Source organism: Coffea eugenioides, chromosome 11 (genome assembly GCF_003713205.1).
Source record: "Coffea eugenioides isolate CCC68of chromosome 11, Ceug_1.0, whole genome shotgun sequence".
NCBI lineage: Eukaryota > Viridiplantae > Streptophyta > Magnoliopsida > Gentianales > Rubiaceae > Coffea > Coffea eugenioides.
The window spans coordinates 44,240,561-44,263,697 of record NC_040045.1 but is presented as its reverse complement, the minus strand read 5'-3'; the positions used below and the strand labels follow the sequence as shown (position 1 = coordinate 44,263,697).

Genomic DNA, 23,137 nt, shown 5'->3' with positions numbered 1-23,137 from the left:
AAATCAAATATTCGAAAAATCGTAATGTAGCAAGAATGCAACGAAGTAACTTTTTTCTACAGCAAATGGTTGCTCACAAGACTACTTCTTTTTTGTCTGTTTTTTGCCTTCGAGTTAGGAAAAGGTTGCTTACAAGATACTACAAACCTATACTATCCTCGCTCCATGAACGCCATTTTTTTTCTTCTTTAAGCAGCAAAGGATGCTATTACACTACTCTTTTACGCCATTCATTACCTCCCAGAAATCATAATAAACGAGATTAATTATGAGAACAAGTAGAGCACCTCACCAATATGTAGCATATTTCGTATTCACTCTCTTGATTTTCAGCTAATTACTACTGTTTCTGTAATTTTCCCACCTTTTTATTTTGAGGAAACCACACCGAGTCTCTTAATGCCGAGTACGTTTTGGATCCTCTTAAACAAGTATATCAAGCAAAAACAAAAACAAAAAAAAAATTTTTGAAGGTGACTATTTTGTCCCATGAATTTTAATTTTTCTAACTGAACTCAGACTTTTCTATTACCTTAAAGTGCAGAGCATGAGTATGATACCCTACTTCTTTCCTTGTATTTTCATGATGAATTCGACACACAAATATAATTCAATAGGATTTTTTTGAATAAAAAAATGTACTGTGGCGATTTGATGTATGTGAGATAAAAAGGTGATTGAAAAATATGTTTACAGAAAATGTAAAAAAAATTTGTTTGGGTAGAAAATCACAATCCAAACAATTTGATACTAGAAAAAAGGGAGTACCTAAAAGGGACTGTGGAAATCATGTGCTCTACTATATTAAACAAGCAAGATATTAGCGTGATGAAAGTAAAAGATTTTTTACTATATATGCACTGTATATGGTTTAGGGGGGTAAATGAATTGGATGGACAAGTTAGCTTGAGGTCTACTCAAATTGAGACCATTATTGGCAAGTTTTACGCAGACCTTGCTTTGGATCTCTACTGCAAATCTTCCTTTTCTTTATTGCACTGCACATTTTTCAACACCTTATGTACTGCCACACGATCTCAGAGAGCCATTATTACTATATCCTTCAAACAAATTAATAGGTTTACGGATCTTCTTAGTTAATTACTCCATGAGGCAATGTCGAGAGAGGTGGAAGAGTAATTAATCACTCTTTATTGCAGCGTAATGAATCAGTGTAACTTTTGGGCTTCTTATTAATTAAATCTTAAAAGCGTGATCGCTGATATAGAAGTTGTTGAGGATTTTATGACATCCATTAATTACCCATTTGACTGGTGAATAGATCGCAAACTTCCCCAGTCAAATCTCATCAACCCCACACTTTGCTCGAAAGAAAAAAGCGCACATCTTGATGCACTACACTCAATGCCCCTCTTGGCCTTTTGCCTACAATTTTGACAATAATATAATCATCCTCGAATTTCTTTGGTACTAAAAAGATTTCCCATCTCCTTTTCCTTTGATTTTCTTTGAAGTCAAACAATTACTCAGACAAGAACGACAAAATTTTCGATCTAGCATATCATAAGAATAGATACCGAGTTTTTTTTTTTTTACTACTTTTATGGTAAATAAAAAAAAAAGTTTGGTACGAGATTACACCATACAAGAGGCGGGACAAAAAGGAGTGGTTTGAAGCAATTATTGTCGGGCCTAAGGGGTGTTCGAGAAAAATGGATCGCTCCTCTCGGATTACAGGAAATTAGTCGGATCGAAGATCCAGATATCTTGTATAAAAAAAAAAGAAGCAATTACAGCACTAGTATTTGCCGAAATTCATATTCACATAGTCCTACATTATTGTAATCATAGCTGAGCGCAGATTCAACGCAAATCGAAACCAACCCATTATTATTTTTTATTTTTTGAAGGAACCCATTATTGAACCAAAGTTACAAAAAAAAAAAAAAAAAAAAAAAATCCGACACCATTGCAAACATGAACAAGATAGTAGTAACTGTACTCGTACTTGTAGAACCAGGGACCTGGGACAATTGTCCTTGTCTGAATCTACAAGCGTTAAGCAAATCTAAACTACTTTTAACTTCTAAAAAATTCCTGAAATATAAGCATTATTAAGGAGGCTAGTAGATAATGATTGATGAGCTGTACCGTGAGGGTTCGATGAGTCATCATACTACCGAAAACATTTTTGTCATTAGAGCAATTCTATAAGTAAATTCCCATAAATATAAGCAAATTGACCCGGACATTTATTTTAATATTAATGGGCATATCCAAACACAAAAAAAGAAAAGAAAATATATATAAGTAGCATTATTATTATTTTTTAATTAAAGTGGTACTACTAAAGTAAAGTAGTGTAAAATGGATCCACGTACCAGACAGACTACTATTTGGGCCCAGATTTAAGCAGTGGCAGTAAATAGATTTCGGTGACAGACAGCTGAGACAAGTAACGTTAAAAAAGCGTGAGGGATTTTTAGAAGCTGAAAGCCTGAAACTGACGATCCCACACGTTGAGGAGCCCATAATTGCGCCACGTGGGCTATTCCTTGACTGGGTCCCCAATCCCAGATGGTGCTTCCCCCACCTCACCTCTCCGGCTCTCTCCCCACCACGGCCACCGCCCCTGATCATCCAACTGCCTTCTCACTGATTGATTTTGTCCCTTGGATAGTTAGATAGATTATGGTATTGACTATGCTCTCTCTGGCTTCGGTCTTCACCACACCAAAAATTTTTTTTTTTTAAAAAAAATTTTACGTTAACTTATTTGCCTGTCTAGCTCAATAGAAAATTCCCAACCCCTCCACCTAGAAAACGAAAAAGATAGTCTAATGAGTATAAGAACCAAGTTTAATAAGTTCCCTTTCTTGATTCTATATTGCGTTGCGGGTTCTATTCTTTTTCACGGCTTCCCATCTGGGATTTTTATATTTTTAGTTGATCATCAGCTGTAGTGGGTCTAGATGATATAAAGGAGAAAAAAGGCTTGTGGATTTTGCCTTCGATTTGTGACGTTTTGCAGAGCAGACTGAAAAGAGACAGGGGAGGAGGGGGGGGGGGGGGTTGGCAGCCGGGTAGGGGACATGGGTGCATGTGTATCAAGGCCAGAGAGTTGTGTGGGAGGTAAATTTGGAGGTTCCAAGAAAAAGTCTAGGAGAAGAAGAAAAGCGGTGAGGAGAAAAGTTCCTTCTCACTTACCTGACCGATCATCATTGGATAAATTTGACAACAAGTCTCTTCCTTTGGATCCCTCCTTCAACAATCCCACCTATAATAAAGGTTCTCTCTCTCTCCCTCTCTCTCTCTGCCCTTTTGTACGTTTTCTTTCTGTTGATAAAATTTGTCTCCTTGTAATTCAATTTGCTGTATCTATATCCTCGGATTTAACTATTTAGGTTATTGATCTGGTATGCTGTTCTTTATGAAGCCTTGGACTGATTTTTGTTTGGAGTTTCGAAGTCTTCAGTTGACTTTTGTGATTAATTGATGCATTGCATGTGATGGAAATGTGGAGATTGGGTGCTGCATTTTCCCGTAGCAGCTGATGATCCATATCTGACTGCAGAAATATTTTGAGTTTTTCTTTATTAAACCCTTTTTGGGCTGGCATTTCTTTCCTCAGAAAAAGAAGGAGACTTTGTTTTGTTCCCTTTTTTGGGTGTCTGAGTTTTGGGTTGGAATGTTATTTAACAAGTTCATGCTGTTACTGATAGAGCAAAATGTGGGTTCCTAGTTGAAATGCAATGTTTTTTATATGATGCCGAGGCTGTTGAGAGCTTGTGTATTTTGCTCTTCGAACATACTGAAGATGTGGAAATGCTAAAGGATCACTAAGTAGTTTGCCAGCCAAGCCTTTTGAGCTGTTGAGCTGGTCATGGTTAAACATGGTTGAAACTTCTGTGGTTTTCCAGATGATTGTTAATACTGGGATTAGAACTTTGTTGCTGGCAGGAAATGATTGAACTCTGAGCTTACTAAGCAAAAATCTGGTGAGAACTGTGATTGTGCAAATTACTCAGATGTGGTAGAGTATTCCCAGTATATTGAGCACAAGGCTTTCTTCTGTTTTTGGCATGATGACATCTGGATTTAAGCACTAGATATTTATTTCTTAGATTGATATCCTTACATTCAGATTTAGTGGAGATTTTGCATTCTGAAATCAGGATATTAACACGACTGAAAATCATAAATGCAGCATTGTACTTTTTGGGAGGTAATAATGAGCTCGAAGGTGCATTTTGATTTCAAGATGCATCTCTAGTTTTGTCATTTGGACAATTTTAGCATGAATTTTCTGGTGAGACTTTCAGTTATGCATCAAGGTTTCTAATTGAAGTAGTTGTATCAGCATCAGGACGTTAATGGACAATAAAGGGATCATAGATTCCTGCTGCTGGAGATAAAACTCTGCTACAAATATATTTTCAATTGTTTGAAGTTTGATCAAGATTTTTTGATGAGATTGTTTTGTTCTTTGTGGTAATGGTAACAGGAAGCACTGAGGAGGAATGGCATGATTCTGCTGCAATACTTGAATCTGACTGTAGTGACGATGATTTTCAAAGTGTTCCTGATGGTACATAAACTACTCATTGATCAAAATTTCATAAAATGTATAGCTTGATGATGCATCAACTGAATTCTTGAACTAGAAAAAGAAGAAGTTTGTCTATGATCTAATACGGTTTCACACTTCTTATCAAATCTCACGACTATTTTGTGGACAGATTTGCTCTCCCTCAATGGCTGTGATGCTGCATCAGTGTCTAGTATTACTTCTCCCAAATATGCCAATCAAAGACATGGTGATGCTAATGTGCAATGTGTATCCTCTATTGAGCAGCCACAGGGGCAAGGAGACTTGTCAAATCAGAATTCTGCTCGGAACTCTGTCAGTGGAGTTTCAAAAAGTTCAGGGCATCCTAATGACTGTGAATTGCGGGTGAAATTTGATGGATCCTCCAGTGAGGTGCAACCTGTTTTCCTTGATGAAATATCCTCTTCGGCAGATGAAAGTGCTGACAGGGAGGATGGCTTGATGGATAACTGTGGTATTCTTCCAAACAATTGTTTGCCTTGTCTAGCTTCAACCGTCCCATCTGTGGAAAAGAGGAGATCTCTGAGCTCCAGTCCACCAAGTGCTAGGAAAAAGGCTGCCTCAAAACTTTCCTTCAAGTGGAGGGAAGGACATTCTAGTGCAAATTTGCGTGAGTATCCACTTCCACTTGAAACTACAAATTAACTATGCCTATGGTTGAGTTTCTATGTTTATAATTTATTTACTGCTGTCTCATACCCACCTCTTCTCTCTGTGGTATTGCGGTCAAACTGCATCATCTCTTGCTCCTTATAGGTTTACACATATTGTTTGAGATGAAATCACTCATCTGGGTATAAGATATGAAGTGGACATGCTTATTATAAGAAAGAAAAGTGGGGGAAAATCTTTTCTATAAACATTTAACGGGATCATTTTTCTAATGAAGCATAAATAGTTAATGTTATGTTAGACTGCCAATGATTATTGAGCATGCTACTTGCTTAAGTTTGCTATCTTTCATTCAAATGGTAATCTATTAACTTTAAAAAATGACCCTCAGTAACTTCTTCAGGACTGAATAAAGGCCTTGTGTAATGAAGCTATGTAAGATTTATTTCTACATCCTGTGGGCATTTTAAATTTGGTTCCTTCAGGCATTCAAGTAGCTTTGACTGCTATTCATGGTGAGAAACTGTCTATAAGAATGCTTTTACGAAATTGCTTGATATGTGATGTTGAATCCCTCACAAATGCTGAAATGGGGAAAAGGGTGCATTTGCAAATGAGGCAGTTTCATCTATAATACAGCTACTATAGTCATCGGCAAGTTTGGCAGAGTACTGATAATTATTCCTTGCAGTTTCTTCAAAGGCGCTTTTACAAAGGCCAATTGCCGGATCCCAGGTACCTTTTTGTCCCTTGGAGAAGAAGATTTCTGACAGTTGGTCTCAGATTGAACCGAGTACTTTCAAAGTTCGGGGGCCAAATTATCATAGGTTGGAGGACATTCTCAACTATTTCAAAGTTTTGCACCCAAACACATTTATGCATTTTGTGTATATGGTCTTTCCCATCTCTCTCATGTGGTTCTCTTGTGCTTTTACTATGCAGAGATAAAAGGAAGGATTTTGCTCCAAATTATGCAGCATATTACCCATTTGGTCTTGATGTATTTTTATCTCCGAAGAAAGTTAATCATATTGCTCGATTTGTGGAGCTTCCAGCCATAAACTACTCTGGGGCACTTCCTTCTATTCTTGTTGTCAATGCTCAGGTATTAAAACTTGCAATTTATGGCAGTTCCTTGTCATTTAACACCATACAGAAATGACTTTTCCAGAAAAGAATTGCATGGAATATCACGATATTTACCTGGATTTTATTTGCTTCCTCAGAGGTTATCAAATCTGACAATGCACATAAAGTTCCGATAATGTTCTATTTCTTCATTCAGTTTATTTATTGGAATTAGACAACCTTCTAGAAAGCTACAGGATGTATGGTTGGTGTGATATTGAGTTGGATTAGTTCTAATACTGTGCTCAAGTTTGTTTCTGTCTTCTTTTTTTTTTTCCCTTCAAATTCATGACAAAGCATGTGGTGTACTTTAGCATGAAGTCTTGACTCTAGTTCAGTGCCCTTTAACTGTCTATGAAGCCTTCTACCTGTCTCTAATTGCTTTTTCTTATCTAATTCTCATACATTATCCTTTCCTCTCTGATCATTTTAGTTTCTCTCTCCAGGATTATCAGTTTATATGTTGGCTTATGCCTCAATATTTGCTTAGACATTGCTCTTTAAGATAAAGCTGCATTGCTATAGAAGTTGAGTTGCTCAGTTGTTCCATATCTAACACCTGTTTATTTAAGTATCCTTCATGTTTTCGTGGTTATACAGATACCACTGTATCCAGCCACAATTTTTCAAAATGAAACTGATGGAGACGGGATTAGTTTTGTTATGTACTTTAAACTTTCAGAGAGTTATGCAAAGGAACTTCCATTCCATTTTCAAGAAAGTATCAGGGTAAGTTGGATCATTTTAATTTTTCACTTGAATTTTGACAAGTTAAAATTTGAAGGTAGCATCCTAAAGTGCTCGAGTTTTTCACTTCATTTCTAGTTGAAATATTCCTTGAGCAATAATAACTCAGTGAAGAGAACATATAATAACACCTCTGTCCATGAATGCCTTGCCAAAATTTTCATGTAATACTCTTTTTTCTTGGTTTACTATATATTGTGGTGCAGAGGTTAATCAATGATGAGGTGGAAAAAGTAAAAGGCTTTCCTGTAGATACAAATGTACCTTTCAGGGAAAGGTTAAAAATCTTGGGGCGTGTAGGCAATGTGGATGATCTCCGTTTAAGTGCGCCTGAGCGAAAGCTTATGCATGCCTACAATGAAAAGCCTGTTCTTTCACGTCCGCAACATGAATTTTTCTTGGTGAGAGTCAACTTTAAGCTTGAAATTGTTTTTGTTTAGATGTTCTTGTTTAGTCTTGTTAGCCATCTATGTAGAGAAGCAGCATAATTATGGATAAAAGCTTGAAACTTTCAATTATAAGAGCTCTCACTGATACTCGTTGAAATTGTAGAGAGACAAACATCTTGATGATATCAATCCCTAAGAACCATGAAAATTTTTCTGCAGGGAGAAAACTATTTTGAGATTGATTTGGATATGCATCGATTTAGCTACATCTCTAGAAAAGGTTTTGAAGCATTCCTAGACCGGCTAAAGTTTTGCATCTTGGACTTTGGCCTCACAATTCAGGCAAGCAACTGTTTTGAGTGCACAATTCTTTCACTCTTGTTTTATTCGTTCGTTCTTTCTTAATACAGTTCTGGGCCGTAAAATATCTTTCTAATATATATATTTTTTCTTTTTTGTCCCCTTTTTTTTTGGTTGGTGGCATACCAGGGTAACAAAGCTGAGGAGTTGCCGGAGCAGATTTTATGCTGCATACGGCTAAATGAAATTGATTATGTGAATTATCAGCAATTGGAGTTTAGTAATGAGTCCCTTTAACAGGTGGAGAACTTGTTAGCTTCAAGATAATGACGAATAGTGCAAAACTTCATTCTACAGCAACTTTTGTTGCCGCCCTGGGAAGCTTAACATTCTTGGATACGCCAAAAATATATCTGTGGATGACAACAATCCCTTGAATCTAAAAAGAAAGTAAATCATCTGAGTTTTCTAGCAAGCAAAGAGACTGCTGTTAAACTAATGAATCTTGAATAGAGTTCCGACGGTGCTGAGAATGCTCGTCATTCTAGACTTTTACATTAAGCAATGCAAGGTTTCGATGAACTACTTGGGCCATCATGTCCTGCTCCATCTCTGGGTCCTGATTTGCTCGGACCTGAATTCCGGTGTATTATATCCCGGCCTCTCACATGCAACAGTGTAACAGTAGAAAAAATTTGTGCATGTTCTTGAGCCAGCTCTGGTTTTCGTCGTTCCTCTGAGGGTGCGTGAAAGACCTTTTTACACACTTAAATCAAGCCAAAACTGGAGTATGGGGCGGGGGGAATGAAATATAACCTCTAGCCCGCTGGTTCGCTAATAGCTTGAAGTTTTTGGGCCGCACAGTTAGGCTTGACTTTTGATAGGGATACGCATACATGACTGTATTTATAATAAACAGAGGGTTGTGAAAGTAGAAGATCAAATTTCAAAGTTCAGCTTAGTTGTACTTTCTTATTTCCACGTAGAACAGCAACTGCTGTTATATCACATTGTCATACTATGTGTTATAAGCCAAGGCCTAAAAACAAGACTATGGATGTGATGTTTGAGTCCTCTTGCAAGGAGGAAGGGGTGCGCCACAAAGACCTCTGTTTCCAGAATAAGAGCTCTTTGGAAAACCAGTCAGTGGCTTGCCTTGAGGAATTTCCCCTGAAAGAAGATTACCTGACAGGTTCAACTCTCTTAGATGTTTGAACTTCAAAAACTCATATGGTATCGTACCGGTGAACTTATTTTGTTGCAGATTCAGCCTCTTTAAGAGGCTTGCATTTGCTAGTGATTCTGGCAGGACAGAGTTCAACTGATTGTAACTCAAATCCAAACTCCACAGCCACCCTAACTCTCCAATGGATTTTGGCAGTTCACCGTTGAGCAAGTTATTCGACAAATTAAGTTTTGTAATTCTCTGTTGGCTTCCCTTGCCAATCAGCTCGATATCACCTCTGAATCTGTTATTAGAAAGATCAACATATGACAATCCAAAAGGGAAACTACATCTCATTTGAAATAACCAGTTCAGTGAACCTGATAATTTATTTGAGTGAAGGTCCAACTCTTCCAAGTCTTCGAAACTTATAAAGGTAGCAGGAATCTCGGAAGAAAGTGAATTGGTTGAGAGATTCAAATGTTGCAGGTGGAAGCTCCCAAGCCAGGAAGGTATGCTTCCAGTGAGATGATTAGCTGACAAGTCCAATTCCGCCCATCTGCTTGCAGCACTTTGTAGGTACCTTGGAATTTCACCTTCTATTCCACATCCAGCCAAGTGAATCGCGTTTATCGATGGCATATCCACAAGCCAAGTTGGAATTGACGAAAGATTCAGCGGATTGAATGATAGATAGAGTCTTGAAAGATTCGTGAGAGAAGACATCTCCACAGGTAGTGGTCCTTCAACATGTTGTTCGAGATGCTTAAGGTGAAAAGTGGGAGCAGGCCAATAGTTTTTGGTAGTTTACCAGATAATCTGTTCCCACCAAGATTTAACTCTGCCAATGATTGTAACTGGCCTAAGTTGGAAGGGACTGGCCCCTCAAGCTGGTTATTCTGAAGGGACAGTGTAACGAGTGACTTCAGTTGCCCAAAAGAAGAAGGTATCCTTCCTGTAAGATGATTATTATCCAGTAAAATAGAGCGCAAAGAACTTAACTTGCCAATGGAAAAAGGAATTCCCCCAGTCAACAGATTGTTTGATAGCTTAAGATCTTGGAGTGCCTGCAAGTTACCAATACATTTTGGTATATAGCCTGTTAGTACGTTATTCTCTAGATACAAGTTCACCAGATTCATCAGATTTCCAATAGAATGAGGTATAGAACCCGAAAAATGGTTTGAAGTAAGATCCATTGTTCCAAGACTGCTGAGATTTCCAAGGCTGGAAGGAAGAGAGCCAGAGAAGTTGTTAGAATTTAGATGCACTTCCTCAAGTTTTGATAGCTTACCAATGCTTTCTGGTATTGGACCACTAAGACTGTTGTAAGAGAGGGCCAAAGTTCGGAGCTTTGCCAAATTCCCAATCAGCGGAGGGATCTGCCCTTTGAGGTGAGAAAGTCCACTAAGTTCAAGAACTTCAAGGGAGGTCAGGAGTGACAGTGATGGAGATAACACGCCATCCATACTTGTCTGCGCAGGAGCATCATCAATGGTCATTGCACCAGGGAGTTTCATCTTTATGACTCTTCCAGTGACATTGTCACAAACAATGCCATCCCATTTGCAGCAATCACGCCCAATCCACTTCTCCAGCCGGAATGAATCGTCATGGCGGATCCCAGACTTGAAATCGATCAGCGCCTTGAGGTCATTGGGGTGGCAAGTTTTTTCACCATCACTTGCCTTGCATTCTCCCTTTGTGATCATGAGAATAATTAGAAGAACTAAAACTTCCTTAGAACCCATTTTTTCTGGATGAAACAAGATGGATTTTCTCATTCTTGATTCTTTTCTTAATTCAGTGCTTGTGATTTAAAGGATGCGAGGGATGGGAAGTAGCAAATACTTCTTACTAAAAAAAACAGCTAAACAGGCTTAAAGGATGCGAGGGATGGGAAGGGGTAAATACTTCACTAAAACAGCTAAACGGGCTCTCACGCTTGAATTACCAAATCAGGAAAACCAACCGTTGATGTGTTCATATTCATCGTGTGAAAACGTGCAAGATATCAAGCTCTCTTTAGTCGTCAGCACTAGCAGTCTCGACTGTAACTAAAGGCATGGCGAAACGATGAGATTAGCTGGAAAAAGTACCACTGGCATACTATAATAGGGACGACAGCTTCCCCTTCTTCTTTTTCCGGCAGAGTACATGTAGGTACATAAACAGGAGTATATAGCAATCTGGTACCTACGCATTCATTGCTCGCCTTGTACCTAATATTTATCCCAGCTAGGAATTGTCGCCATAGCAGCGACGAATTTTGATTGAGAAGTGATCGATTCTATCTTTTTTGGTCTTAGGAATTGTATCTAGATGATGTTAATTTCTCATTTTCACATACTAAAGAGGGAAACAAATTAGAAAATGAAGAGAAACATAGGAAGCAGCATTTTTGCCGAGGATCCATGAATATGGAGGCGAATTTGCGTGGGGAAAAGGAAATTTGGAAACATGATAAAACACAAAATTTATCAATTCTAGTTACTTCCAGGAAAAGTGGACAGATGAAACAGATCTTGCAGAATTGGAAGCTGTTGAACTGCTACCATCTCTCTACATGGTCCAAAAATTGGCTTTCCAAGTCAACATTTTTATAGCAATTTGACCTACTTCAGCAAACCTGTCATCCTCTGGCAACATACCGAGAGCAACTAAATATTAAAAAAAGGAAAAAAAATCGAGGTTCATCATTTTTTGCCTAAATCTATGGAGTTATTCTTCCAGTATTTTCCAAATTCCGTGTTTTTTCTCCCTTGTTTTTGCACGAAAATGTCAAGCGCAGTTTATTGAAAGCGCTCAGAAAGTTAATTAACGTTGAAAACCAGTGCTTTATTTCTCGAGTCCCTGCACATTTTTAAGAGGTTTCATATAATTCCAAATCATTTACTTTAGTCATACTTTTCCGTGTAGAAACCCTAGGATTTCCAATCTGGGTTATCCTTGATGAAGTCTTGGGGATGATTTCCAACTGGAGTTTTGATGCCTTTAGTTGATTTTTTGCTGTAACGAGGCTATCGCGTACAATGTTGATACAGAAAGCTGTATTTAGTTTCAGAGTTGTCTTCGTTTTGGTCCAAATAAAACCTTCTGGGGCTGACATTTCTTTCCTCAGATAAGGGGCAGATCATCATTTCTGCCTTTAATGTTTTATTGAATTTTAAAACTCTCCTGGGAACTGTAAGTGATTAAGTAGGACGATTTATTTGGCAGGTACATTGTGCTTGTAGAAAGGCAAAAGGCGATTATTCTCAAGAGAGTGTTTGAAGTGACTTCAGTTGCCCAAAAGAGGAAGGTATACTTCCTCTTAGACGATTATCGTTCAGTAAGATGCGTTTTATGGAACTTAGATTGGTTATGGAAGACGGAATTCTCCCACTCAACTGATTGTTTAATAGCTGAAGATCTTGGAGAGCCTGCAGATAACCAATACTTTTTGGTATATGTCCAGATAGAGAGTTATTCTGAAGATACAAGTTCTCCAAATCGATCAAATTTCCAATAGAACCAGAAAGATGATTTCAATCTACATCAAGTGTTTTAAGACTCCTGAGTCCGCCAAGGCTTGAAGGAAGAGAGCTGGAAAAGTTAAAAAGTTAATAATTTGTTATAACGCAGATTCATGCCCTCAAGTTTTGATAGCTTTCCTGTGCTTTATGGTATTGGACCACTAAGACCATTGAAAGAGAGGGCTAAACTTCGGAGCTCTGGCAGATTCTCAATCAGCGGAGGGATCTGGCCTTTGAGGTAAGAAAGTCCAGTAAGATCAAGAACTTCAAGGGAGGTCAGGAGTGGCAAGGATGGAGATAACTGGCCATCCATGCTTGTCTGAGCAGTAGCATCACCAATGGTCTTGGCACCAGGAAGATTCATCTGTATGACTACCGGTGCAAACAATGGCAAAAAGAGAAAAGCTGGGAAGATGACCATCCATATAGGTGTAGAGTCATAGATGCATAATCAGAGTACAAAGCCTATGCACTCATTTCTCGCCTTGTACCTATCTAATAGTAGTAGTTACCTCTACTAGAATTGCTGCTATAACAAGAATCAATTTTTGTAAAAGAAGTAGGCAGCTCTGTCCTTTTCAAACTGCATCTTTCCTTTTTACTGTTCGTATTACTGAAAGCAGCATGTGTTTTAGTTGCAACGTTGTCCTTTGATATACTTGATGTATCCATCCTGGAAGCTGCAAATACAACTTCCACATGCCTCTAGATGATATTATTCTCTCATTGGAATCAGATGACAAAAAGAAGAAAAGTTAATAAGAAGAAGCAACCTTGCTGAGGGTTACAGAGTGGGGTGGAGAATTTGCATGGTAATATGAAATATGGAGGCATAGCATAACAACAATTATCAATGCTAGGTACTTCCATGGGAGTGGACAGATGAAGCAGATCTTGCAGAAATGGATGCGGTTGGACTGCCAGTCTCTCTCTCCAAGCTCCCAAAGTTGGCTTTCCCGGTCAACATCTTTATTGCAATTTGAGCTACTTCAGCAAACCAGTCATCCTCTGGCAACATACTGGGAGGGAGCAACAAAATTTTAAGAAAGAAAAAGAATAATGGTGGTTAATTTTAAAACTTAAGATGAGAAATAGGCAATAAAAGTGCTAATTGCACCAACTTCCTGCATGATAATACTGTATGACAAGTACAACTTGATTGATCACGAAGGTTTAACATTATTTACCAGGACTTATTACCTATAAGGATCCATGTTACTTGCAGCAACTGCTTCAATAGCTCTAGCAATGATGTTTTTGATAACTTGATGCAAATTTCGGGATAGGTACCGCCCTTGTGATGCGAAGAGTATCACAAACTCCATATCCAAATAAAACTACAGAATACCAAGAAAAGTAATGTTCAGTAATTTATTCAGTAATATACCAAGAAAAGTATGTCGGGTTTCCTTTTTTACCCGATATTATGTCTCATTCTAAGATACACCTACCGTAAATGACAAGGATAATGTATTTAAGTATTGGAATCTTGTATTCAAAATTAAAAGAATAATATTATTGTTGGCTTTAACAGTGTTTCAAAAGTATAGAAGTCAGACTATTAAGAACTCGAAGTCACTTATTGAGACCAAAAAGCAAATATTTTTCCTCACAAAAATTTATCTCAACTCTCACTCTGCTCCCTCAACCTTCAGATGATGCTACCGGCCACCAAAGCACTAGCAGCATAACAGGTACCAAGCGTCCAAACAATACTTGGCTTCTTGGTTCTCTTAATCATGTTGAAGAGCTGGGAAAATTCTTGGCAGAAACAAGGGGGTAGAAAGATGGAGCCAAAAAAACCTTCTTTCCAATCATGGATTATACTTTTTTTTTGGGAATGGAAGAAGGAGAAAACCTCTTGGAGAATAAAAGTTGACTTTAAAGTCAATTTCTTGGAAGTAGACTTCAAAATTTACTGGCAGTGGACTTCTAAGGAGTAGGCTTCTGTACTTTTGGGAGCCCATCAAAAGTAACAATACTGTTTTGTAATTTCCAATTAAAAATGCAATAATTGAGTAAATTACCCTAGATAACAGCATAAACAAATCAGCATTCGGAAGGTAAAAGCAAAAAAATCCGCAAGAAAAACCTGTTGAAGCCCAAAAGGACCCAGAGGCCTTGGCCCGTTCTCAATTTCTTCCCAGAAGATTTGATCATCAGAAAGCCATAGGATGATTGTCTCTGTGAGTCTCATCAACAGAATAGTAGCAAATCTTTCTCTTCCCACAAACATATCTGAAGCGATGCTCGCAATGTATGTTAACTTCTGAAACAATTCCTGAAACAGGTTTTATACATCAAAATTAAGAACCTAACAAAATTGATTTCGCAATGATGTCCATGCTATAGAAGAGATTGAAAAATCTTAAGGATTTTTTCTGTAGAAAGAGAGGAACATTGGAGCAGCTAATCAGGGGAATAATGTCAACACCATACAACACAGCATCACCACTCAAAGTAAAATGCTTACCTGATATATTGGTGAGGGAAACCATTCTGGCTCATCAGCATTTCCATCCATGATTAAGTACATATCTGCACCCAAACGAACGCCACCATCTTCATTGAAGATAAGCTCAAGGGCATGTTGCCTGCAAAAGGTATCTCGTAATTGATCAACCATGCGCTGGAGCCGGCGCTTAAGTTCCCTTTGCTCTGGAAGACGGTTCTGTTTATCTGAAGTCCTTCGAGACTGTTCATCCATTCTATAAATCTGCTGTGACGATGAGAGCTTAATGGTTGCACGTGGAAGAAGCTCGTCTGCCAGCATTAGTGCATTGGCTAGCAAGGCAATTTGTTGGGTTTCGGTTTCTGCCATCCTGACAATTTTATGTCCAGTCTCCTCCAGGTTCTCAGTCTCTGTTGAACCGGGCAATGCATTTATCATTAAGTTCACATATGCGTTAAAAGCTTGTATAACACCTTCTAAAGCTGCATCAGACAACTGCAAGCTCTCAAGGGGACTGACATCCTCGCAAAGTTCCTGAGTCCATGTTTAATTTGGTTAATACAATAGAAACCATACAAACTTGTGGGCTATCAGAAAGCCTTTCAAAAGCAGATAGATTAACACAATACTGTTGCAAAATTTCTGGACATTCTCAGATAGATTAACACACAACTGTTGCAATATCAAAGCAGAAAATCCCTAACTTGATACTAGTGCACGAGAAATAACGATGAACACTGTACACATATACACCAGAAAATCACCTGAACCATGGAATTAAACTTGTGAGCGCTGCATGAGAGCCTTGGTTGGGATGATAATGCAGTGCCAATGGACGTGGTACCAAAAGCGCGTGAACCAACAGGGGGATAATTGAGTGACCAATCGTCTGCAGCAGCAAGCGCAGCAGTGCTCTGTTCAATTCTTTTCAAGTTTGCATTCAGTGCCCGCTCGACACAAGGCCTAAAGATTTTCAAGAGAACTGGAGAAAGGGCCAATCCACGAGCTTCTAGCAAAGAGCAGTGACCAAAGCATATGTGAACCGACTCAGCAACAGGTCTGAGTCCCCCTGAAGCTGCTGGTAAATCTAGAACATGTCTCTTCACAAGCAGTGCAAAATTCTCTGTCTGCTTGACAGCCCAAGTAACAAGTTCAGATACATATGCAGGCTCTTCATTGAATATAGCCAACGAATCACTTGCTGCCTGTGCAATGGTTGAGAAAACAAGCTGGGAAAGTGCAGCAGTATATGCTACTCCTTCCAAAGATCCTGATGGCCGGAGACTCTGCATATTACTCTGCAGCTTCTGATAGTGAGTTTTCAGAAGTAGTGTGTGAGCTCGTGGGCCATCCCCAAGTCGTTTAAGAGCTTGTACAGACGAGCGAAGCTCAACAATGGTGATTGAAGATTGGCAAGCAGCTTCTGCTAATTGATCTGCCAACTTTTTTCTCTTCTCCATAATAGCTGCCTGCAGTGATAATAACAATGCCGATGGAGTTAAACTTTTTTGTTTCTCGGCCTCCTCTGCCATTTTTTCCCCTTCTTCCAAGGCAGCCAAAGCTTCGTCAACCCTTCTTTCAGCCAGTAAAACTTCAAGAGTCTCCAAAAATTGAGCTAACCAATTTTCGAATTTTGAAGGTCCCTGGTCCAATCCTACAACGTCCTCAGCTTTGGAACCTTCGGGGCCATCTGACAGAGAATGTATGCCAACTCCATCAGCTAAACCATGAACAAGATTTGCTCGGGTTGAGAGGAGATTCCTTAAGGAGAGAAGCTGTCCTTCAAGATCAGAAATCTCCCTCGAGGTGCTGCATATGCAAACAGTATCAGATAGCTCTTCATGTCATGTACCAACATCTTAGAGACACTGCAAAAAAGGACCATGATCATTGATTTAGAAGTTGCTCAACCTATACATCCTTCAAAAGCAGCACAAATATAACATGCTTATGATAAAACTTTGCTAAGCTCAACCAAAGTGCTAGTAAGTGTAACTAAAGCCACTGAGGAATTGCAGTAAAATTTTTCAATAGCTATTAGATTATTAATCATCTCTCGGTTTTGCAAACTGCAATGCCTATGCCTTATGATGTAAGAACAACATCATAGGATGAAGAAAAATACACATTAAGCTTCCAAGTGCATTGTCAGAAATCAGAAAGGTTCAATCTTGATGGCCTATTCTGTAGTTATGCTTACCGAATGAATGCTGCATAGTTAGAATAAACACTTTTCCGCATCTCTTCAGCTGAAGCCTTCCTCAAATCGACTAGGTAAATGCACAAATGCCTAATTTCCTGTCAGGAAATCAAGAATTTACTATCAGCCTTGTTTCTCACAGAGGACCTATTATACTTTTAAACGGTTTCTGATGTAGGCCAATGTACCGGATTAAATGTATGCCTTAGCAATTGAAATTTGAAACATCGCAGTAATATTTAGATTAATGATTTGGACTACGTTAGCTAATTGTCAAAAACTCATTTCCCAGCAATGCAAGTGATTATAATGTCATGATAGAACATATCCCTCTATGTAGGAGACAATTTTTTTCGTTCTTACATATCTAAGGTTGGGAAATCATGCCTCCTTAATATATAGAAAGCAAAACTTTGGCAGGCAGAATTTGATAATACCTGGATCAATGAAGCTGCCAATGCAATAGTTTTCATTTGAAAATGGGCCCTCAAGAATTATCTGACTAGATCATGAGATAATTTTTAAAGACCAAATATGTTAACCAACGTCATCAAACAAAAAATTCCTCTAGTACGACAATCCCATCATACGCAGAAAATCATAGTAGTACATTAGGAAATTTCTAGTGTAAATATAAAGGTGATAGAGAATTCATGCAAGAATACATGTGGATAGGAAAAAGGTTGGTGGGGTGACCTTTTCACCCATCCGACGGCATCTGGAGGTGACATAGCCCTCTGGATCGAAATTTGATGGTTTGAAGACTTTAAGTTTTTCACTAAGAGTGAGATCTTTATCAAATTCTGCTGAATCTTCTACGCTTGATGAGAATGACCCGAAATCCATGTTTCCGTTTGCCTGTGTTTCTCAACTTTCTATACCATGAGATTCATTACGAAGGGAATGTAGTACAAAATCTTGGCCTGAAAGAAAATAACAAGAGGAGAATATGAAGATAGAAAAAGAACTGGACGAGGAGAATGAGTTGAGGGACAAAGACGACGCAATTTTTCATGGATCACGCGCTTCGGACTCGCTCCTTTTTTTTTTTTTCCTTTTTTACTCGATTTTGTATTTTCCCTTGCTATTTCTTGCCAGGGGTAAGCTGCCAGTCCCAGATCAAAACTGATCAAAAGACAAATTTATCCTTGGAGTTGCAATTTGTCCCCCTAATTTACACAGATCCGAAAAGTGGATGTGTTAGGTGGATCACTACTTGTAACTTCTAAACAAACTTTCTTTAGGGGCTTTCTTTCTTGATGATTCTCTTAGCTAATTTACGTTAGGTAAATCAATGCTTTCACTTGTACTCAAAGGAAAAACGGGTACATGGATGCATGAAATGCATTTTCAGAAACAGAAGGGATCTCAATTCATTAGACTATAATTCCAACTTCTCATCACTTGTTTCTTCCTAAATTTAAGAAGGCAACAGATTAGCTTCTCATGCATTCAGAGGTACCCACGAAACATTAGAATTTGCAAACACGGGTCGTGTTCGTGTCCGATGTTCCTAATGAAGGTACCCAACTGGGAAAACCATAATACAAGCTAGTACTCTCCAGGTTGTGGTCCAGCATCAGGAAATTAAATCAGCATCCCAAAACCTTGTCTGCTTTGATCCGAGGTTTATCAACTACTGTTCCATCATTCCCAGCAAGTGCTCGATACTTGTCTTTCCTAGTAAAGGTCGTGCATTCATAAGAAAGAGTGGCAGCAATCAACCTCTGAATTTAGTTTGCTACTTCATGACTAGACTTTCCTCACTTGCATGTCAATTCAGCTGGCAACTTCTTCAGGAAAGTGACCTCGTAAGCAGGGCTTGGGTTCATGAAGAAATAAAATGGATCAATCCCTTTCCACCCTCCTGCTGTTGTTCCATGAAACATGCTCATGCGATTCTCCATAGCCACGGGCACTACTAATTCGTCGGTTAGTTCAGCGAAAAGGGCTGAAAATCGGAGAAGAAAGGGTTCGCGACAAGTAGTACCCTCTGGGCATATTGCTAGATCACCTTGTTGAAGTAATTTCTTTATCATGGATGCATCTGGAGCACGATCTCTGCTAAGTCTAACTGTCTTAATTGGATAAATGATTTCCGATAGTCTGGAGACGGAATATGTAACAGCTGGAATGGGGCGGCCAAGGGCGGTAGAGAGGAAAATGGGGTCGAGCAGGGTTCTGTGGGAGCAAATGAAGAGTACACCGGATCGGCGGCCAGAGGAGCTTTTGACAGGGGGTGGTGGATTGCCCTTAACTGTGACACGAACCCCAAGTGCCCAAAGTGCATAGTACACCATTGACATGGGAAGGAGTGATCCAGCTGCGATCCGAAGACAAGCGAGGGGGAAACCGATTGGGATCCAAAGGATGGTGAGAAGAGCTAAGAGGGGTGTTGGCTTCTGAACTAAGCGGCCATCATGGAACACTAGGGGCTTCGGGAGTTTGTCATTTGTGACGGCCTTCACATCAGGTTTCGGTGGAACAATGTAACCCTCCTGCATTCAGAAGACTTGTGGTCAAGAAACTTTGATGCTGAGGTAATACTTACAACACTAATTCTGTCAAGCTAAAGTAGTCAATTTTTTGACGATATTATGCAATTAATCTTGCAAGTAATATTCTTCAGTATACTTAGATTCTTCATCCAGCACCATTCTTTATGAGGCACGCATGTAACGTTAACGTATATCACATGCCTTGCAACATTAGTTACAAGACACACAATGCTAATAAGAGAAAGGAATCTTCCTAGCGCTTTCGAGCATACTTAGTACAAATTTTTGATTGAGATAGGGATGTCGTTTGCTACATCCGTCTCACTCCGTAGTTAGACTTACGTTACCTGACTACCAGTTCTTTATAATATATAATCAAGGGTAAAATATGAAAAACAAAAAAAAACTTCTTGTGGTTGAAAGAGTATTGTTCAATTTAACCCCTCCTAATTTGAAAGCCTATACTATAATTCCCTGTGATTTTGACTAAATTAAAAATTGACTAAATTAAAAATTGGAAGGAAAGCATTCAATCTAATAATAGTTGTACGTGAAGTGTCAATTGCCCCTATTACACGTGAATGCTTTCCGTTCAATTTTTAATTTGGTCAAAATTGCAAGGAATTAAATTGTAATTTTTTAAAATTAGAGGGAATTAAATTGTACATTTGGCAAATCAAAGGAAGTTCATTTACATAAGGGCAATATTGATATTTTACATACAATCGTTAGATTGGATGCTTTCCATTCAATTTTTAATTTAGTTGAAACCACATGGAATTATATTATATGTTTCTAAATTAGAGGGAATTAAATTGAATATTTAACAAATCATAGAAGGTTTTTTTTGGTATTTTACTGTATAATCAATGACAAAATAAAAATGGACAAGATTTAACATCTTGAACAATGTTGAATTATTGGTTTAGTCCGTCTGTAATTTTTATTTTCTCTAGTTTATCACCTCCTTAGTGTTCAAATGTGTTTTAGTGTATGTAGGGTACAACAAATAGATAAGTGATTAGCCAAATATTGGATATGCAACATGTAATATTCAAACAGGAATATTTTTTTTGCTTTTTTTTCATATGCAACAAATACTATGCAGTAGTTCGCTAACCTTGCACAGTGTCATGAAAGGAATATCAGTTTGTCTGTCACCCAATCCAATCTCTGGCTGTTCATCACCAAATGCTTTCTTAAGAGAATCAGCTTTGTTCTTCCCAATAAGAACACCAGGCTTCTTAACAAAACCAGTTGCCCTGCCCTTGTAAGTACCAATCTCAGTACCCAAAACCAAGTCAGCTCCTAAGAAATCTTTCAAGAAAGCTTCCACCATAATCCTGGGATTGGCAGTGAGGACACAACGTTTTCTACAAGAAGAAAACACTCTCCATGACTCCGGATGAAGATCACTAGAGTAAAACTTTGGTAACACGGCGCGAGCAATCGATTCTATGTCACAAATTCTTGCTCCAGCAAATGTTGCAAAAATGATAACTTGAATTCCAGCAGATTCAGAAACAAAATAGTAAAGAAGACCAGCGATTGGTGCAGTCAAGACCAGGAAAAGAAGCCTTAGAATCCCTCCTGCTTCAAAAGCAATCAAAGCAAAGTAAGCAAAAGAATTTCGCCCTCTAAGCAAGGTTCCATCCATATCCGCCACCACCGTATCCCTCTCGCGACCGATGGACGCGCATTTATCGACAGTTGGGAAGGCAGTGATGGCCATTTTGGCTTGGAAAAGCTTTCTTTCTGTGGAAAAATTGAAGTATCCAAAAGCACCTGTTCCTTGAAGTTGAATTCGCTTGGGGCTTGGTTATATTTAAGATGATCAAGTTGGGAAAAAGACGAAATCAAAAGCACCAGATTAGTAGTTGGAGAAGGACAAAGCAAAAGTTTTTGGCTCCAAGAACAATGAAAAAGATTGGCGCTGCGTTTGGAGGAGAACTGGACATGTTGACGAATAGCTTGTGGCTACTTGCTGTTGAGGAATAGCTTGCGGCTACAAATTTGAATGAAATAATTATTGATTATCCCAATTATATTCTTCATAGTACAGATCGTCATTTTCGTGTCATTTGTGTAATTTTCTTTTTTGAAGGAACATTTGTGTATTGGATTCATTACGGTTTCTGCACGAAATGTGCATGGATATAATCTACCAAGCTCTTGCCCTAGGAAAAAAAAAAAAGTACGTCACCCGCATATAGTGACAATAATGCGTTATTGTCTAAAATAACAAGGTGGAGTAGTCCACAAAAAGTAGAATAAGAAAGAAAGAAATAGAAAATAAGAAGGTGAATGAAGTTGAAATTAGTGAAAGACTTTTTTTCTTCTTTTTTGGGTGGAATTTTAACCAAGTCAACTCATATTATTTCCTTAATTCGGCATTGCATCACAAAACTACAGCTGACAAAGAAGAGGAAAGAGAGATAAATTAGCTCACAAAGACAAGAGGAGAGGAAGATAAATATAATAAAAAAAAAATTTCCAATGGAATACATACATCTACGTTCATTGTCCCTGCATTTAGATTCTTTTCTAGACTTAACTTCATTTTTTGGAAAAAAATAATAATAATACATAAACGTTCTTTTAACGAGTGTCTGATTAGTAAAATCCTTTTAAAGCCTTGTTTGAAAATTTTTTTCCAAAAAATATTTTCATTTTCTGTAAACACATTTTTTAATTAATTTTTTAACTTATATATATCAAATCACTACAGTATATTTTTCTATAAAGACTCTGTAAAATAGCAATCGAAATATAAGAATTTTATTTAGGTTTCATATTTTAATGAGGACGAATTTCCCCAAGTCTAAAGTAGTTTAAGTTTCTTTATGAATGTTTACCCTAAAATAGGCGAATTTCTAAGAATATTGTTAAAATTGAAAAAGTTCACAAAATTGGGGCTGTGTGGGAAGTCTTGCTGGTTAAGGGGTCGTCGCAAGTAGGGCTGTTTCGCGAATCGAGCCGCTCGCGAGCCGATCGCGAGCGGCTCGAATACGAGCTCGACTCGAGCTCGTCAATATCGAGCTCGAGTCGAGCTCGAGCTAATTAAGCGATCTCGAGCTCGAGCTCGAGCTCAAAAACATTAAGCTCGTTGGCTCGCGAGCTCAATTATATATTTTTTTTTATTTTTTATTTTTTATTTTAATAGTAAAATTACATATATATCCCTAATATTTTATTATTTGTTAAAAAAATTATTGTTTTATTCATTTTTTTTTAAAATTATTTTTTATTTTTAAAAAATAAAATAATTATTATTATTTTTTTTTATTTTTTAAGCTCGAGCTCGACTCGAATTTGACTCGAGCTCGAGCTCGAGCTTGATATTTTGAGCTCGTCGAGCTCGAGCTCGAGTTCGAGCTTCACAAAATTAACTCGAGCTCGGCTCGATTAACCAAAGCTCGACTCGAGCTCGGCTCGTTTGCACCCCTAGTCGCAAGTGAGAAGGGTGGCTACTAGTAAAAATAGTTTTAATTTTCATTTATTTTGGTTTCATTTTTTGGTTCGTTTTTTTTTTAAATAAAAACGCTGATGAGCGGCGAAAGG

The 23,137-nt window shown here is 38.2% G+C and overlaps 4 protein-coding genes across 4 annotated transcripts; 1 reads left to right on the top strand and 3 right to left on the bottom strand.

Moving 5' to 3' along the window:
• Positions 1–3,037: 3,037 nt before the first annotated feature.
• On the top strand, positions 3,038–8,480 carry LOC113753067. Its single transcript, XM_027297147.1, has 9 exons — positions 3,038–3,249; positions 4,466–4,549; positions 4,701–5,180; positions 5,874–6,009; positions 6,125–6,287; positions 6,911–7,039; positions 7,264–7,458; positions 7,666–7,788; positions 7,936–8,480. The coding sequence occupies exons 1-9, from the start codon at positions 3,054–3,056 to the stop codon at positions 8,041–8,043; spliced, it is 1,614 nt and encodes a 537-aa protein (XP_027152948.1). The 5' UTR covers positions 3,038–3,053; the 3' UTR covers positions 8,044–8,480.
• A 298-nt stretch (positions 8,481–8,778) lies between these two features.
• Positions 8,779–10,662, bottom strand: LOC113752678 (probable leucine-rich repeat receptor-like protein kinase At1g35710). Its single transcript, XM_027296761.1, has 2 exons — positions 9,662–10,662; positions 8,779–9,626 (listed from the first exon to the last, which is right to left on the bottom strand). Exons 1-2 carry the CDS (start codon positions 10,660–10,662, stop codon positions 8,798–8,800), a joined length of 1,830 nt encoding a protein of 609 aa, XP_027152562.1. The 3' UTR covers positions 8,779–8,797.
• A 2,504-nt stretch (positions 10,663–13,166) lies between these two features.
• On the bottom strand, positions 13,167–18,067 carry LOC113753243 (exocyst complex component EXO84A). Its single transcript, XM_027297346.1, has 7 exons — positions 17,775–18,067; positions 17,079–17,176; positions 15,643–16,687; positions 14,900–15,412; positions 14,519–14,707; positions 13,627–13,763; positions 13,167–13,445 (listed from the first exon to the last, which is right to left on the bottom strand). The coding sequence occupies exons 1-7, from the start codon at positions 17,922–17,924 to the stop codon at positions 13,283–13,285; spliced, it is 2,295 nt and encodes a 764-aa protein (XP_027153147.1). The 5' UTR covers positions 17,925–18,067; the 3' UTR covers positions 13,167–13,282.
• Positions 18,068–18,360: 293 nt separating this feature from the next.
• Positions 18,361–21,648, bottom strand: LOC113753242 (glycerol-3-phosphate 2-O-acyltransferase 6-like). Its single transcript, XM_027297345.1, has 2 exons — positions 20,697–21,648; positions 18,361–19,576 (listed from the first exon to the last, which is right to left on the bottom strand). The coding sequence occupies exons 1-2, from the start codon at positions 21,306–21,308 to the stop codon at positions 18,842–18,844; spliced, it is 1,347 nt and encodes a 448-aa protein (XP_027153146.1). The 5' UTR covers positions 21,309–21,648; the 3' UTR covers positions 18,361–18,841.
• Between the last annotated feature and the right edge of the window lie 1,489 nt (positions 21,649–23,137).

Excerpts from the sequence above, each read along its gene's own strand:
- LOC113753067 (XM_027297147.1), top strand. The coding sequence starts at position 3,054 with ATGGGTGCATGTGTATCAAGGCCAGAGAGTTGTGTGGGAGGTAAATTT. Across the intron at positions 3,250-4,465 it reads CAATCCCACCTATAATAAAG|GAAGCACTGAGGAGGAATGG; the intron begins GTTCTCTCTCTC and ends TAATGGTAACAG. Across the intron at positions 7,459-7,665 it reads CGCAACATGAATTTTTCTTG|GGAGAAAACTATTTTGAGAT; the intron begins GTGAGAGTCAAC and ends ATTTTTCTGCAG.
- LOC113752678 (XM_027296761.1), bottom strand. The coding sequence starts at position 10,662 with ATGGGTTCTAAGGAAGTTTTAGTTCTTCTAATTATTCTCATGATCACA. Across the intron at positions 9,627-9,661 it reads TTAAGCATCTCGAACAACAT|CACGAATCTTTCAAGACTCT; the intron begins GTTGAAGGACCA and ends GATGTCTTCTCT.
- LOC113753243 (XM_027297346.1), bottom strand. The coding sequence starts at position 17,924 with ATGGATTTCGGGTCATTCTCATCAAGCGTAGAAGATTCAGCAGAATTT. Across the intron at positions 13,764-14,518 it reads GTCCTTTTGGGCTTCAACAG|TTTTATTTGGATATGGAGTT; the intron begins GTTTTTCTTGCG and ends GGTATTCTGTAG. Across the intron at positions 13,446-13,626 it reads AGTAACATGGATCCTTATAG|TATGTTGCCAGAGGATGACT; the intron begins GTAATAAGTCCT and ends GCTCCCTCCCAG.
- LOC113753242 (XM_027297345.1), bottom strand. The coding sequence starts at position 21,308 with ATGGCCATCACTGCCTTCCCAACTGTCGATAAATGCGCGTCCATCGGT. Across the intron at positions 19,577-20,696 it reads CTTTCATGACACTGTGCAAG|GAGGGTTACATTGTTCCACC; the intron begins GTTAGCGAACTA and ends TTCTGAATGCAG.